The 15,994-nt window shown below is 38.3% G+C and overlaps 1 protein-coding gene across 1 annotated transcript in view; it reads right to left on the reverse strand.

Moving 5' to 3' along the window:
- KLHL14 (kelch like family member 14) overlaps window positions 1–15,994 on the reverse strand; it is a 156,873-nt gene that overhangs the window by 104,457 nt on the left and 36,422 nt on the right. The window contains exons 3-4 of the mRNA XM_069099540.1: window positions 14,648–14,712; window positions 13,668–13,789 (exon numbers count right to left, since the gene is read on the reverse strand). Of these exons, the coding sequence (XP_068955641.1) occupies window positions 13,668–13,789; window positions 14,648–14,712 (187 nt within the window). The remainder of the gene's footprint in view (window positions 1–13,667; window positions 13,790–14,647; window positions 14,713–15,994) is intronic.

Consider the following 15,994-nt stretch of genomic DNA (forward strand, 5'->3'; position numbering starts at 1 on the left):
AACCACGTACCATGGGACATGAAAATGCCACCCCCTCTTCCTATCAGTGCATCCTTACTTTTCTCCCCTTGGATATAAGCTTACGCCCTGAGCTCTTATTTTACTCCATCTCTTAAGTCTACAAGCCTTCCCATTGGTGGGGGATTATCCCTCTCCCCCAGTCTCTTCCTTTTCAGCCCGTTCAGAAGGCTACTCACACTGATCAGGAATACAGTCTTTCTGGCAAGATGGAAGACCTGCAACTATACTTTTCAGACCTTCAGTCATTGACATCTGACCTGCTCATGTACTCTATACACCCCTGGGCCTTTTCCTTTGCTTAGAGTCTATACCCTCAAGATTACTGGGTCCTTTTATCCACCTGGTACTTGAACCTTCTAATTAGAATTTTGGGTTCCTTGAGAGCAGAGACTGTCCCACCTTTCTATTTGTATGCCTAGTTCTCAGCACACTGTTAGCAAAACACATTCTGAAGAAATGACTTTTCATTTATTCGTTCACTTTCCAAAGAGTATAGATCCAAGGCAGGGGAGTTTAAATTGATACAAAATCATGAAACTTTGCCCCTATATTTTCATAGTATATATGCTTATATATATATTATGAGTGTTTGGGAATTATAGCTACACATACCCAAAACATGTGGAGATTCTTTTTTTTTCCAGCAACTGAGTAAGTAGAAACATGTCTGAAAACTAAGACTCAGACACTCATTGACACTACCCAGAATAAGCCAGGAAGTTTCATATAATATAAAAGGGAGGATTTCTTCCCCTTTGTGCCACTGAGGATTGCAAAGAGAATAAGTACATTGTATATTAGGTTAAAAAATAAGTAACTTATAGAATAATAAATAGATAAAACATGTTAATGAGTATTTATGAACTGACATGAAAAATGGAAGAGGACAGAGCTTCATGATATATATAATGAGGGAATAATGGTCTGAACTAATTGTTCAGCAGAGCCCTATAAACTGGACTGGAAAATGGAGATAGGTGGCTGAATGAAATTTAGGTGTAAGGTAGCCAGTAGACCTGTCTCTGGGATCTAAATCTTATTAATTCTGGTAAAGAAAGTTATACTTTCCTGTTAGGGCATGATCTGAAGCATAACCAGAAAAGGTGAATAAATTGAATAGATGATACTCTTAGAAGGCATTAAAAAGTGAAGAAATAGGCAAGATCCCAGAAGGAAGAAAGTAATGACCATGACTACCAGGGCCTAACCGGATAGTATGAGAAGGCAGAAACAGTCATGCATTTGTACAATGCCTTTCTCCTTTCCACTATGTCTTCCCATGTATTATCTCACTCAAAAATTAAATGTGCCCAGCTCATTAAAACCATTAAATGCTCCAAAGATATGACTGTTCAAATATAGTAGTTACTGTCTTGTTAAATTGTGTTATTATATATCTACACGGACACATATTTTCTTTAAAAACAAACTATAACAATCCCAGTTTCTTATTTAATCCCCTTTAATATTCTTTGTAATAATGAGACCGTTGTGTTTCTGAGAGAAGGAAAGAATTTATTAAGCACCAATTATGTGCCAAATCCTTGCTGAGCACTTTACAGATATTATTCCATTTCAGCCTTTTGATAATCCTGGCAGGAATATCATTATTCCCATTTTATAGTTGGGGAAACTGAGGCAGGCAAGGGTTAAGTGACTTGCCCAAGGTCATATAGCTAATAAGTCTGAGGCCAGATCTGAATTCAGATTAGTACTCTATTCATGGCTCCACATTGTTGTTGTTTGGTCATGTTCTACTACTCTTCATGACTCCATTTGGGGTTTTCTTAGCTAAGCCACTGGAGTCATTTGCCATTTCCTTCTCCAGCTCATTTTATAGATACAGAACTGAAGCAAACAGATTAAGTGACTTGCCCAGGGCCATGCAGCTAGTTCAGTGTCTGAGGCCAGGTTTTAACTTGGTTCTTCCTGATTCCAAGAAGCACTCTATCCATTGTGCCTCCCTAGCTACCTGTATGGATGATGATGAAGTTCACAATAAAAAAATTAACTTGAAAAGGTGAAGTTGCTATATATTAAGATACTATTTAAATCAATATTTCTTTCTTTTTTTTTTGGAGGGGGAAGGCAAGGCAATTGGGGTTAAGTGACTTGCCCAAGGTCGCACAGCTAGTAAAGTATGTTAAGTGTCTGAGGCTGGATTTGAACTCAGGTCCTCCTGACTCTCACTGCACCACCTAGCTGCCCCTTGGATCAATATTTCAAAAATGAAATAAGGAGTGTTGGTGGTTACATTGACAGTATCATTCTTAAAGTGATATCTGTTTGTCTTTAAGGGGTTTCTTTAAAGATTGAATCTCAGAGCTAGAAGGTTCTGGTCAGGACCCATCTGGTCCTATCTCAAATGAAATAATGGATCCTCTCTATAAATGACTTCAAACAACAATAATAACAGCAAAAACACCTTTGATGATAAGGAGCTCTGTCGCTACCTAGGCAGCCAAATCCAGTCTCTAGTAGTAATATTTATTTCAAAAACATTTTTTTTCCAATAGAGCTGAAATCTATTCATTCCCCTTCCCCCCCAAAATGGCCCTAGGAGGCAGCATGATGAACATAAAGGACTGTGAGTCAAAAGCCCCAAGTTCAAATCCTGTTTCTTACAAGTATTTTCATGTTTTTAAAAAGATATTTATGTTCTGTGTACAGTTTTTAAGAATTCGTACTGTGCACGTATGTATGCATATACAATTCTTTTTAATTATAAAGCACTATATAAATGTGAACTGCTACTCTTGCTGTTGCTGCTACTTAGGCCACTCTGGGCCAAGTACAATAGATACAATCCACATTACAGGTGACAGAGAGGTGAAAACTATTATATTATCTCTTATCTAGGCTAAACATCTCCATTTCCTTTCACCAAAAGGGTATATTGAAAGTCAAATCCTATTACTCCAAATTCCACAGGAGAATTCAAATCCATTGGCTCTGTGTGCTTTTGTTATTTTGATAGCTATGTGAAATAAATGGGCCATTTGGCCAGTGATCAAGAAATGTTTTTGTTATATGGTGATTTTCACTATTATACTATTTGTTGTAATGGAATTTACTCTAGTAAAGCAACTAGGTATGTATGAGCAACAGAAATGTAGAGAAAGATGGCCATGTAACTTTAGAATCTATAAAGATAACAATGAAAAATGAACACTGCCTTTGCCGAATCGATGCTTTTTACCACTATTCAGTGTCTCCCACTTGTTGAATGTATCATTGTCATAATGTCACCTACAGAACTGCTTTTTGTCATCTGGACAAAGGACACTGTATTCGATTCTGTTAGACTGGAAGCTGGTAGGACACCAGGCCGAGAGCTTTGCTTCCAGTAGATGCAGCCCCACCATTCCCTATTCTGCTGTTCATCTCCCTCCCCTGTCTGCTTTTATATATGGGATAGGAGCCTGTTTTAAAAGGCTGGCACCAGTTACAATTAGCCTGTGATGAACCAAAGGTGTCATCATGTAAATATAGTTTGGGATCTGCCCTGTAAGCTTTCAGAGGATTAATTAAGAGTTTGGTTTGGATGTTGTGAAGGAAAACCCTGCAATGGATCTAGGGATTCACTGCATTACCAGAAAGCTATAAGATACAATCTTCCTCCTCCTCGTCACTTCCAATCATACAGATGAATAAACTGCTATAAAAGAAATACCAAAAATAAAACTAAAAACAATGGCTGAATCATTTTTTTTGAATCTCATGTATTCTGTGTTCAGGTAGCAAGAAATTTAATTCCAGTCGGACCAGTCTCCTGTGATTTTTTTTGCTTTCATTTAATATATTTTTTTTAATGCTCAGAGGTATTATAATAGAAAAGCATGTATTTTTGCCCTGGTTTATACCCATCATCCTCACCATTACAACAAGACAAAAGCATTAAAGTAAAATTAATCATGTCAAAAGATTTTAGCAAAAACAAGTGAGACCATGCATAAAGCATCGCTATGTCTAGTGTGAAGTCACGCTCTGATTAAAAACATATAATGAAAGTGAAAGTGATACATCATTTCCTTAGCAGTAGGGTTTTTGGAAGTGCTTTGCAGTTCTCAACATAAAAATATTTGAAGATTCTGGTTTTTGAAACTTTATGATAACAGTTTTATCCGAATTACTAAATTTGCCGTTTTAATCATTTTTGTAAAAAAATTTCAGAATTAAATGTAGGTTGGGCTTCGTTTATAAAATGTCATTGTTTAGTGACTAAAAAGATATTGACAAAAGATTGGTGGGCAATAATTAAAGGATCCATTATGCATATCTTGACTTCCCAGTAATGAAAGGAAGCAACTGCTCAGTATTTTCAGTAGAAGCAGATTGTTTCACCAATGGCCACTTTCTTAAAAGGGCTTTACCTGTAAGTGGCTGATGGTTAAGAAATGGTATTGAAAAACTATTTAAGCATGTACTAGGGCCACTTGCATCTGGGTTTGATAGTGTAGTTCTGCATATTTCATAACCCAAGCTACAAGGTTTGGCCTATTGCACACTGAATTCAACGTGTTGTTGTTCAATTACTTCAGTCGTCTCTGACTCTGTGGCCCCATTTGAGGTGTTCTTGGCAGAGATAATGGAGTGAGTTGCCATTTCCTTCTCTAGCTCATTTTACAGATGAGGTAACTGAAGCAAACAAGGTTAAGTGATTTGCCCAGGGTCACACAGCTAGTAAGTGTCTGAGGCTGGATTTGAGCTCAGGTCTTTCTGATTCCAGGCCTGGTGTTCTAGCCACTGTGCCTTCTGGCAACCATTGGATTCAGAGAGTCACAAAATATTCATTCTAAACCTACCTCTACTATGTATCCTTGTAGAACTTTCAAAATTACTAATTTGTTATAATCTATCATTAACATTATGGGTATAATTACATTTAATTTCTATGTTGCCTCATGAAGATAAATGAAACATTGATATAAAGTACTTTCAGCTCTCCAGAAGAAAGGCAGTACATGAAAATGTATATATGTACATATATATACACACATACACATGTGTACATGTGTGTTTGTAGTTGCCCAAATTTGTTCCACTGTAACAAAAGACATAATGAACTATCTGTTATTTATACTAATCATGGGAAGCTGAGGTAGGATTGACTCAAAATGATAAACCAGTATAACTGTTTTTAGACTCTATTTTTATACTTAAATTTGAATAGAGATGCAGTTGAAGTTCTGGGAATTTACTTTCATAAAGCTATGCTCCCACAGGAGGGGCTAGATGGGTCATTTCTCCATTCTGTCTTTCCATTTCCATGCCATCCTACAACTCAGGTCCTGCTAGAAGCAGACCACTCTTTCAATCTTCAAGTTCTTCCCCTTCTCAAACCTTCCCTGAGCAGAAGAGATGGTTATCTGCTTGGATTTCACAGAACTTTTCTGAACTCAAATTAAATAGAGGGTATTGAAACATCAACAAAGTTGTCCCAGTGTCAGATTATGTCATGTCAATAATCTTAAAAACATGGATGGCCACCATCAAGCTGAAAATAAGATAATTAGCCTGCAGATAATTCAGAGTCCATGCCATCCATAAACAAAGATGACATCACTAGCACACTCTCAGTGCGGCATGCACTCTGGAGTCATATTTTTCAAACATTTACAAGTATACTCATTCATGACAATTTTCTTTTCCTGTTTATGACCAATGAACCATTATAGTGAGATAGATGGTCAGAGTGAAGACTGCAATGGAACAGTGCAAAGCTAAGGGCTACCAATTAGTGCAGTCAAAAACTGGCATAGCAGATGCCCCAGGCTCTCAATTCAAGACATGGGTTTGTATTTTGGCTCCGCTATTACCTGGCTACCTAACTACAAGCAAATTAGTTTAATCTCTCTGGGCCTCAGTTTCCTTATCTGGAAAATGAGCAGGCTAGACTATCTCCTTTGAACTAAGTCCTTTCTAACTCTAATGTTTATGAATCTATGGCCATTTTTCACGATACTGGACAAACATTAGACACATGACATTAGTATGTAACTGGGGTCTGGCAGGTATATACATGCATGCATAGTGTGCTCAGCTGGGGCAATCTTCATGTGGCAGAGGTTGGAGAATCTGCTTCCAGAAAGGCATGATGACATATAATGGAAAGTTCTGGCTCCCCTATTTGGAATATGCACAGACATTCTGTAATTAGTTCCAGTCTGCTAACCACTTGGTGAAGAGAAAGATTGTTGATTGGCTGTGGAGCTAGTACTGGGGGTTCATTCAAAAGGCAGCAATGAGCCTTTGGCTCTTTCCTGCCTGGCTATGTCTGAGTATGGAGACTTGGACTGCTGTAAACTTCTGAGTGAAGAGAGAGGTCTTAGGCCTTCATCTCTCCCAACTAGGGCCACTGACATGCAGACTGTTGCTGACCCTGCTATTGTTTCTGTCTCTATCATCTAGATTCTTTCTGCTTTTAAAGGAAGGAAAGGGTAGACAGCTATGACTTTGTGAGTTTCCAAAGGTCAGAAAGGTGAGTAAGCAAAGGTCTAGGAAGTAGGGTTCATCTTGTAGATTTTGTAGATTAGTGGATTCAGAGTTGATTTTGCAGCTAGCAAGTTCAGCATCAAGATTCAGAAGGATAACTTGAGGCACCCTGAATTGCGGTGGCTGAGACAGAGACTCATTTTCACATTTAGGACTCATATACCACATTTAGAAATGGACTGGGTGGGACAAATATTCAAGAGTAGCTCTTGCAAAGTTTGAGCCCACTCTCCCTAGGGGCCAAGATGGCATAGAGGAGATTTGCTTGGGTAGGGGAACATTTATACTTTGCAGTAAATATCCCTTTGTAAGAGCTAACTGATATTGGGCAAAATGGACTTGGGTCAATAATTTCTGGTGGCTAATAGTGAAAAGAACATACCAGAATGATGGCTCCAGAAAGTAGCATTAGAGAAAGATACACTCCAACCCTTGAGGTCCACAGTACCCTGAGGAAGAAAAGGTACTGGCCTTGCTCTGGAAGAATGAGTCCAGAGTCTCACTCTAAGTAGGAAATGAAGTTTGTAGCAGCTAAAATGACTGTACACCTGCCATTGAGTTCTCAAGGGATTATGAAACAGCCTTTATCATTTCTGGGAGGCCAGTGTTCTCTTTTGAGAAAGAACAATAAATTCAAAGAGGGTATAGACTAGAGATAAAAGTGGGCTGGCCAAATAAACCTAGTTATGTTTTATAGACTTCCTACTTACTTGAAATGCAGTATTTTAAAAGACCACCACACACATTTTGAAAAAAAAAATCTATGAAGAATCCACTAATGCGCTGGTGCATGAATGCGCAGTAGCATGTATTTCAAGATATATAGCAATGTGCAGCCATGTATCTCAAATTAGAATTGAGCTCATTGAAGGTAAAATTAGATGCTAGCATATTAAAAAAGAAATCCAAATACAATGCTCTCTCTCTCTCTCTCTCTCTCTCTTTCCCTTCTTCTTTGTCTCTTTGTCTATGGGCCACAAAACAATTACTCTGTAAGCCAAACCAAAACAGTCTAGCCTAAGCAAAGAGGCCTGACACAATGCTATTGTACTAAATGTTTTTATCATTTGCATAGCATTTTAATACAGACACTCAAAATAGAGGGCACCTTTTCCCTCCTTCTCCAAATCTGAGAACAAGTCTGATTATTTTTCGAACATCTTTAGAGTTTTACTCCTGTGGATTCAAGGGTCTTTCTGAGTTGCCAAGTCAAGAATAATAATGTTTATAGGCTACTCTTTACTATTCCTAGTGAATCCAGTTCAATTCAATTCAAATACTTTATCTTAGGGAAAGGAATGGTGTAGTTAAAGAAAATCTCCAAGCCTTTATAGATTCATTTGTTTACAATTCCAACCATTACCAAATTATCACAACAGCTGCTAACAAGTAACAGCAGTTGACTAATTTGAGTTTCAACAGCTCACCCTTTCCTGACCTGTGCTCTGTTGGAAACACTAATAAAGGAAATAGCCAAAAGAAGGGCAGCCAAGGATCAAAAAGGAAAATCAGTCAGTATGATTTAAACTGGATTATAAGTCCCTGAATAATCAACACTTATGATGGCCATATGTGACCTTACTGCACTGCACACTGGTGAGTCCTATGAGGTAAAGGTCACAGTACAATGTCAAGTATAATGGCTCTAATTCTTCTTCATGCCACATTCTTCTCTTGCTTCTTGTTTCATTCACTAGTAAGAAGAAACCCCTAACAGTGCTATTTTTAAAGTGCCTTTCCTGCACTTTTCTTTGGCATTTACATAGTTTGTGGTATTGTTATCTTTGGATACATATACATATATATGTGTGTATGTGTGTATATATATGCACACATATAAAAACATACACACATGCATATATAATATATGTGTATGTGAATTGACATATATATGTGTGTATGTATAGATCTTCTTTGCTAAAATGTAAACTCTTCAAAGGCAAGCATCATGACTTGTTAATCCTGATATTTTCTGTAGTTCTTTGTGCCATATTGTCAAAACACAAAATTTCAACAATTATTGAGTTTCTATGCTACCTTAAAGCTTAAATTTTCATGTTTCCAAGCTTTCACATTATACCAATGGTGCCAAACTGAAATAGAAGGGCATCCCTGCAGGGTACATACAAATTGCCACTACAAATTAACATTGTCCATGTCCTATTTTACTTTCATTTATTTTGTTAAATATTTCCCACTTACATTTTAATCTTGTTCTTTCCTCACTTGAGAGTTGTGCTACCCCAAGTTTGAGACCATTGCATTATATTATAGTGAAAAGGACCAGACCTCTTACTTCTACTGGTCTAGAGAACTGCTGGATGAGGAAACTCCTCTAACCAATAGAAAGTCATCACTTTCTCTGAGATGTATACCCTTAGAGAATTGCTTAGAGCATTAAGGGCTTAAGTACCTTGCCCAAGGTGACAGATATGGGGCTTGAACCCAGGTTTTCCCAATTCCAGTACTGGTGCTTTATCCACTATGTCACACTGCCTCTCTTTATAGGGATGTCATACCTTAATATTTCAGATAATATTTGATTCATCAATACTGTACCCATAAGAGTAGGTCTGATTAGTATTACCTTCTCTGTGTCTCTCCTTAAAATAATCAACAGAACTATAGAACAAGATTTACATTCTCTGATAGGGTAAAGCATATTAGAACAGATAGTTCATGGCACCGTGGAGGAAGCCTCTCTTGCATACATTTCCTATTCCCTCCCCCCACTAAAAGAAAAAGAAAGGAGGCATCAGTCACTTGAACTAGAGGGGAGAAGAGAACTTAAAATCAGGAGAGAAGAAAAAAAAGGTCTTCTTTTTGACTTCTCAAAAAGCCAGATTTAGGATCGTTAAGAGCATTCGAGGATATTGGAATTGAAGGACACCTTAGGGATCCTCTAGTTCTGCCCTCTCATTTTATAGATGAGGAAAATGAGACCAACTAACTGGCTTGCCTAATGACAGAGCGAGTAGTAAGTAGAGGCAGAATTCAAACCCAGGTCCTGTGACTCAGAAATCCCCTACTCTTTCCATAATAACATGTTGCCTATCTTTTAGGCCAATCCTTTCCTTTGTAGTTGCAAATGGGACTTTATAGCAATTTTTACTTGTTATTCTTCACTGCCATTCTGATAAGCTTTGGCAAGTGAAGCCAGCACTGTGAACCTCTATTCTATACTCTAAAGTTTAAATGATTTTGTCCAAGGTCACGTGGTGAAGTTGCAGTAGGGCCAGAATGAAAACCTGGACTCTCACTATAACGCTAAGTATACCAGGCAATTTGGTGGTGGGAGCGGGGAGAGGGAAATAGCTTAGCTGGTTATTTGGGAGAGACCAAAGAACTAGATGAGTGATTAAAGCTTTACTCATCTAGCCATGATGTCCCAAAAGTCTATCCTCGGTCACTGCTCTATTTAATTAATTTTGCCACAATGACAATAGCTAACATGTATGTAGTATGTTGAGGATCTCAAAGTTCTTACAAGTACACTGTCACATTTGATCTTCATCACAGCCCTGTGACACAGGCACTGAAGGTATTATTATCCTTTTTCAGAAGAGTAAATCAGGAGAGCTAGGGGATTTATTTGTCCAGGATCTCAAAACTAATAATATCCAAGGCAAGATTCACACCCAGGTCTCTCTTGATCCCAAGCCCAACATTCTTACCATAGTTTTCCTGGGTTTAATGATGCTTCTAAAGCACAAAATGTATGCAGTCTTTGTCACCCCTATACTCAAAAAAATCTTCCAATATTCTTCCAATCAAATCATTAGGCACAGCTCCCCTACTTCGGTACAACCATTATAATGATAATAATAGCTCACATAATATAAAGTTTTCAAAGCACTCATTTTTCCTGTGAGCTGGGACAAATAATAAGTCATAATGACGACTCCGTGTGTATGTGTGTGTGTGTGACTACTCAAAGTGGCCCACGCCATTTCTCCAGTGAATCCAATACCGTATACACACAGTATTCACATGGGTCTGCAAGGTTTGCAAAGCTCTGAAAGGGAACATGACCAGAAGCTGCAGCCGACACTAAGGGTTACTTCATACCCAAGAGGTTATCATTTTCTTACTCAACCTCCAAGGTCACAGCTGGCTCGGGGCCCAGTTTCATTGCTCAGCTAGTACATGCCTGAGCAAAGCCAAATGCACTGGTCTGTCTCCCTGAATTCACTACTAACCCCAATGCCCTGTCAAAGATCTCCCTGACTACTTTCAGACTTGGGTAAATCTCACCATGGTTTTGGCATTCCAGTCCAGTTACAAAGAGTACAGATTCTTCAATCACTAATACAGGATACACTAATTCAGGATCCAGAATCCAACTTAAATTAAAGACCTCTTTAGCTCACTCTATAGTCCTTTGAGCCACACATTTTTCAGTGAGTTCTGTATGGCCCAAAGTGAAACAGATTTGGCAATTACCTGGTTAATTTAATTAGCAAAGATAGTCAGATCAAATAAACTGATTTCCACAACACTCCCTTCCCCCAAGTGACGCCCCTTCCAATTTGCAGTATGAATTAGCCAGATTGGCTTTCTAATCAAGCAAATATAATAAGGTCCCTAATGACCCTCCCCTTTGGACTTTAAGTACCACTATGTCTATAACTGTCTGATGCACTTATAATGTATGATTGTGGATTACAGTGCTTGTCTCATTCTTCCCCTTGACTAGATTATATGTTTTTCTTACCCTTCCCCTTGATTGGAAACTCCATAAAGGCAGGGACATTGTCATATCTAAACTTTACTTTTTCTAACACCTAGGGGAATGTTCTTCCTATAGGAGCAGTTTAGTAAATGTTTGTTGAAGGGGAAAACAAATGACTATGAAATCTCCTGTTCACTTTGGACTACATAAACACAACTGGAGGGCTAGAATTCAATAGCTTAGGCAGAGTACTCCTTTCTTCCAAAGCTATAGCACTGCTCTGGATAAGCAATTCTGACAGAGGAAAGATCTCTGAATATCTTACTACTGTAAGTCCTTTTCCATATTTTATTCATTAACATGCTTATTTCCCTTGCATTTCAACTGTAGCAAATTCATTCAAAAAAGCTCTTTTCCTTTTTTTTTTTTTCCAATTTCTTGAGTCTTGGCTAATGCCAGCAGAAATATGTACGACCCTAAGAAAAGGACCTTCTGTTTACAGAACTATAAGGGATAGAAATTGTATTTGCTGCCTAAAGCTTTTGATTCTCCAACACATGTGGAATATACCCTAGATGGGGACATGAGAGGGGAACAGGAATGACTTCTTATATTCAAATACTTCCAGGAGCCACGGTTGTGTCAATGTGGATTCTCCCTCAATGACATCACGGTCTAGGAAGACTACTGCCATGAGAAAAATCAGCATCATGGGGTGAACCTGGTGATTAGCATCTCTGAACTGAGCTAGTCTGGTCACTGGATGACACATAAAGCCCATCACCAAGGTTATTTCCCACTTTGTAGAGCCTGCCCAAGGTTGAACTCTGCCAGTGTATCTTCAAGAAGCCAAGAAAACACTTCTATGCCACAATGAGGCATTGGTGGAGGGTTTTAGTGGATTCAAAAGAAATATATCCTTATTAAATCTGAGAATAATTAAAACAGCAGGCTTCTAAGAAAGAGCAGATAGGACCTCACCTAGGGCAGATGGACATATAGTTGGACTTAGCTAGTAAGACCTCAGTACTGGTTTGAATTGAATCCCTGCCTCTTGGTCACTCCATTTCTATTTTTCCTTGTCTCTTTCTTTGTCTCTCTTGCTTGCTATCTCTAGGTCTGCTTACTTCTCTCTCTTGATCAAGAATCAGGAAAAAAGGTTCATTTTTCTTATATACCTGAAAATTCTTTCAAAAATATGGATTTGCCGTGAATTTAGTTGTTCAAGCTGTAACAATACTATAACTAGAATAAAGATGATTCTAAGATTTCTCTAAATTATTGTTCTTTGTTTCTTGTCCTTAATCTTGCTGCTGTTACTCCACATCATCTACTCCTTCCATAGCATATGGGTACCCAGGGAGTCTTCTCACTGCAGTTCTTGGCCGATGCTACTATCAGCTTCACTGGGGTAGTAAACCAGCTCAGAAATGTATTATTTCAAGCACCACACAACAATAGTCTTTGCTCCACTCCTATTCTTAGGACAAAATCCTTTCCCATTTACATTTCCTTAAAATACTTTTGGAAAGTATAAAAGAAACTATAATGTGTGTATACATATATATATATATATATATATATTTACAAAACATCTTATTCATTTAAAAAAATGCATGTTATAAGAAAATCTAACTTCCACCAGTTGTCCAGTTCTAAAAGTATGGCTTTGATTTATGGATCAAAATTACTCATTTATTATTTTATCTACGTGGCTCTGGGCAATTTTGACAGTTAAAATTTAGTTTTATTGACCAATGCTGCCACTTTACCCACAAGGGGACTAGTGCACACAGCCTGCTGCACTCAAGAAACGATGATTTTGATTCCGTGACTGAATCAGATTGGGAACTGTAACCAATATAACGATAAGTTCCAAATCTCAATGCCCAAGGCAAAAGGCTTGCTGCAAAACACAATCACTGTTTAAGGAAGGGAGAGGGGGAATCTGGGTGAAGTTTGTAAGCACAATTTATTGTGTTTGGGAGGTGCCTGGAATACATTTGTCCACCTAAACTGTAGGACAATGCCATTGATGTATAGAATCTATAGATTATGACTAAAAGAGAAAAAATGAAACACAAAGTTAAACACAAATTGACAGAAGCTTACAGAGACCATAGGTTAGATGGCTGCTTTGATTTGTGAAATTTCACAGAGAAAACCTTTCCTAAAATAATTAAATGATTTTATTCTTTAGGGACTGAAAAATGCCTTAAAAGTTTGCTGTGAACAAAAACTCAAGCCAGTGATTTTTGGCCAGATTTAATTTAGGCCTATACTATGATCAAATTGGCAACCTCAGGAATCTTAATTTATTCTGTTACTGAGAAGTCCCCTGTGATACATAAACACATCTCTTAAGGATAACAAATCAATAAAATGTCTAATTTGATTAACCGTATTTTCAAATTCATGAAGACAAAGCTAACCCAAAATAAATAAATGGATAAATAAATGAATCAACAAAACCACTCACTTGTCAGTATTTTCCATGTCTTCTTTTCGTCGTCATAGTACTGAACCAAGTTACTGGGAAGCCGGTCCGGTCCAGGAGGCAATCCTCCAACCAATAACAGCATTTTCTTGTTGGAGCGAATTCTTCACCCAAAACAAGAGAGGAGATGAATAACCACATTATCGTAGAATATTTTTAGTGGCAACAAAATCATAACCATCAAAAGAATGTTCCTTGCTTGCAGAATTCTATTTCATTTTTTTCCTGTTTCTTTCCCCAATCATGTCTCAACAATTTTTTGAACCAAGCAGAAAAATGATCAGAAAAGCTGCATATCCCTCTACTCATGGAATAATAAGCTCCCTTTATGCAATTTGTTAGAGGTTCATTCTAGAACGACCTTTTTCTTATATTATCCCTTTAAATCATCACTCTTTACAGCTGAATACACATGAAATGCTCTGGAGTTGTACTAAGGTTAAGCATTAAAGTTGCATGTCAAAAATCGTATTAGTCAAAATCATTATTATAAGCCATTCTACACTCAAAGAACCTTGAAAAAATTAAGGTTATACAGAGAGTTTGTGAGCCAACTCTTTAATCACACATTGAACTTCAAATACTAGTTGAGAACAATTAGTAGCACCAGGCTAATGGTTCTGGGTTAAACACTTTTACCATGTAGTTGGTTTGTTTGTTTAATTGAGCCCAGACTCCCGCCTTCCTTCCTCTCTCCCCACTTTCCACCCTGCTCCCCAGCCCGCCTCCCCCCCTTCTCTTTTTGCTCTCCCCCTGTGCACCACTGGCTATATAGCAACACCAATTGGTAAAAATGAGACTGTGATGTTGTTGTGAGCTTCCCCAGAGTGGGGCCCTGCCAATGCCTGCCACGGATCCGGCGGCATGAACCTGCTCAGCTGTGCAAAGTCACTCTAATTCCCTCCCTCTGTTTTTCTACCTTCTCCCCCAGGGGGCAACCACTGAAAGGAGTGACTACCCACCCATCAAGAGCTGGCAATTCGCTGCTATTAACCGTGACTGCGATTCCCAATCTGCCTGGCAGTTCCTAAGAACAGGACTGCAATGTCTCATATGCAGTAAAAGCGATAATATGCACCCTGGCCTCCACCACTCTACCTGATGGATGTACATTCCTTTGGAACATTAATGGATTTAGCACACTTGCAATTGAAGAAGGGAGGGCAGGCTCAGACCCCCACAAGGGTCCTGCTGATTTAACAGTCACTTTACATATAATTGAACTTTTCAGTTCCACTAAAGCCTAAAAGTGATCAAATCTAAGGGGAGAGAACCATGACAAAAAGATTCACTCATAAGTATGATGGTGATCCTACACTCAATTCAGCACCTTCATTTCTATTTTCCAGTCCTGTTCTGTCATTTCAAGGGCATTTGGTGGAATATGTCCCTACCAGATAGCCACCATTTCTTGGTTAAGAACTTAACATTTGGGAAGCCAACTTAACACAGTTAATGAAAATTCCCTGGGAAGGAAGGAAGCAAGACTCCTTTAATGAGGCTTCAGTGTCATTGAAGGCAGCATGTACTCCTCAGCAGGAAAAAAAAAAAATCTCCCTGCAGAATCTGTATGGATAGTGATGCATCTCCAGAGAAGTAGCTTTACCATTCATGTACAGACATTGTCCTCTTTCTAAAACAGGCTAATGCTCAAGAAGGCTACACTGGCTCTCCAATGGACTGTGTTGAGGTTAGTATTGACACCTAATTGGTAAATTTGGGCCAAAGAATCTTCCAGAAATCCTTTATAAATACTTGAGTAATGAGTTTTTAACTGTCTTTAGATTGAGTCCAATCTAAAGGGCATTTATAAATTACCTACTATGTGGAAGACACCACACGTGGCAATGGGGATCAAAGCAATAATAACCAAATGGTCTTTGCTCTAAAATACTGTATGTTCCAACAGCGCCACGGCAATAGAAGATAGTACTTAGGAAGAATGCATTTGTGTGACGATCCATACCCTAATAAGATGTCGAGGGAGGTCTTATGACATGCGTTAGTTAATCATAATCTTTTTATTTGCAACACTTTTATTAGTGGCTCATGGCCTAGAAAGATTTTCTGGATGGCAAGAGATTTATTACCAAATATTCTGCATATTTTCGGTCATGCTAGCTAGTTATGTATACAGAGGGCCATGATCACATCAACCAATTCTTTGGGATTGCCTTCAACTGCACCATTGCATGGAGAGGTCAGGTCAGCCAAATATTACAATTTGGTCCAGTTTTATAAGCATCACTGCTTTTCAGATAGACACAGCCAGAATTGAGGGTAAAGACAATATCTACTCATCACACTTG

Source organism: Petaurus breviceps, unplaced genomic scaffold, assembly GCF_028583685.1.
Source record: "Petaurus breviceps papuanus isolate PSGF00001 unplaced genomic scaffold, PetGlider_PUasm1.0 38, whole genome shotgun sequence".
Taxonomy (NCBI): Eukaryota; Metazoa; Chordata; class Mammalia; order Diprotodontia; family Petauridae; genus Petaurus; species Petaurus breviceps.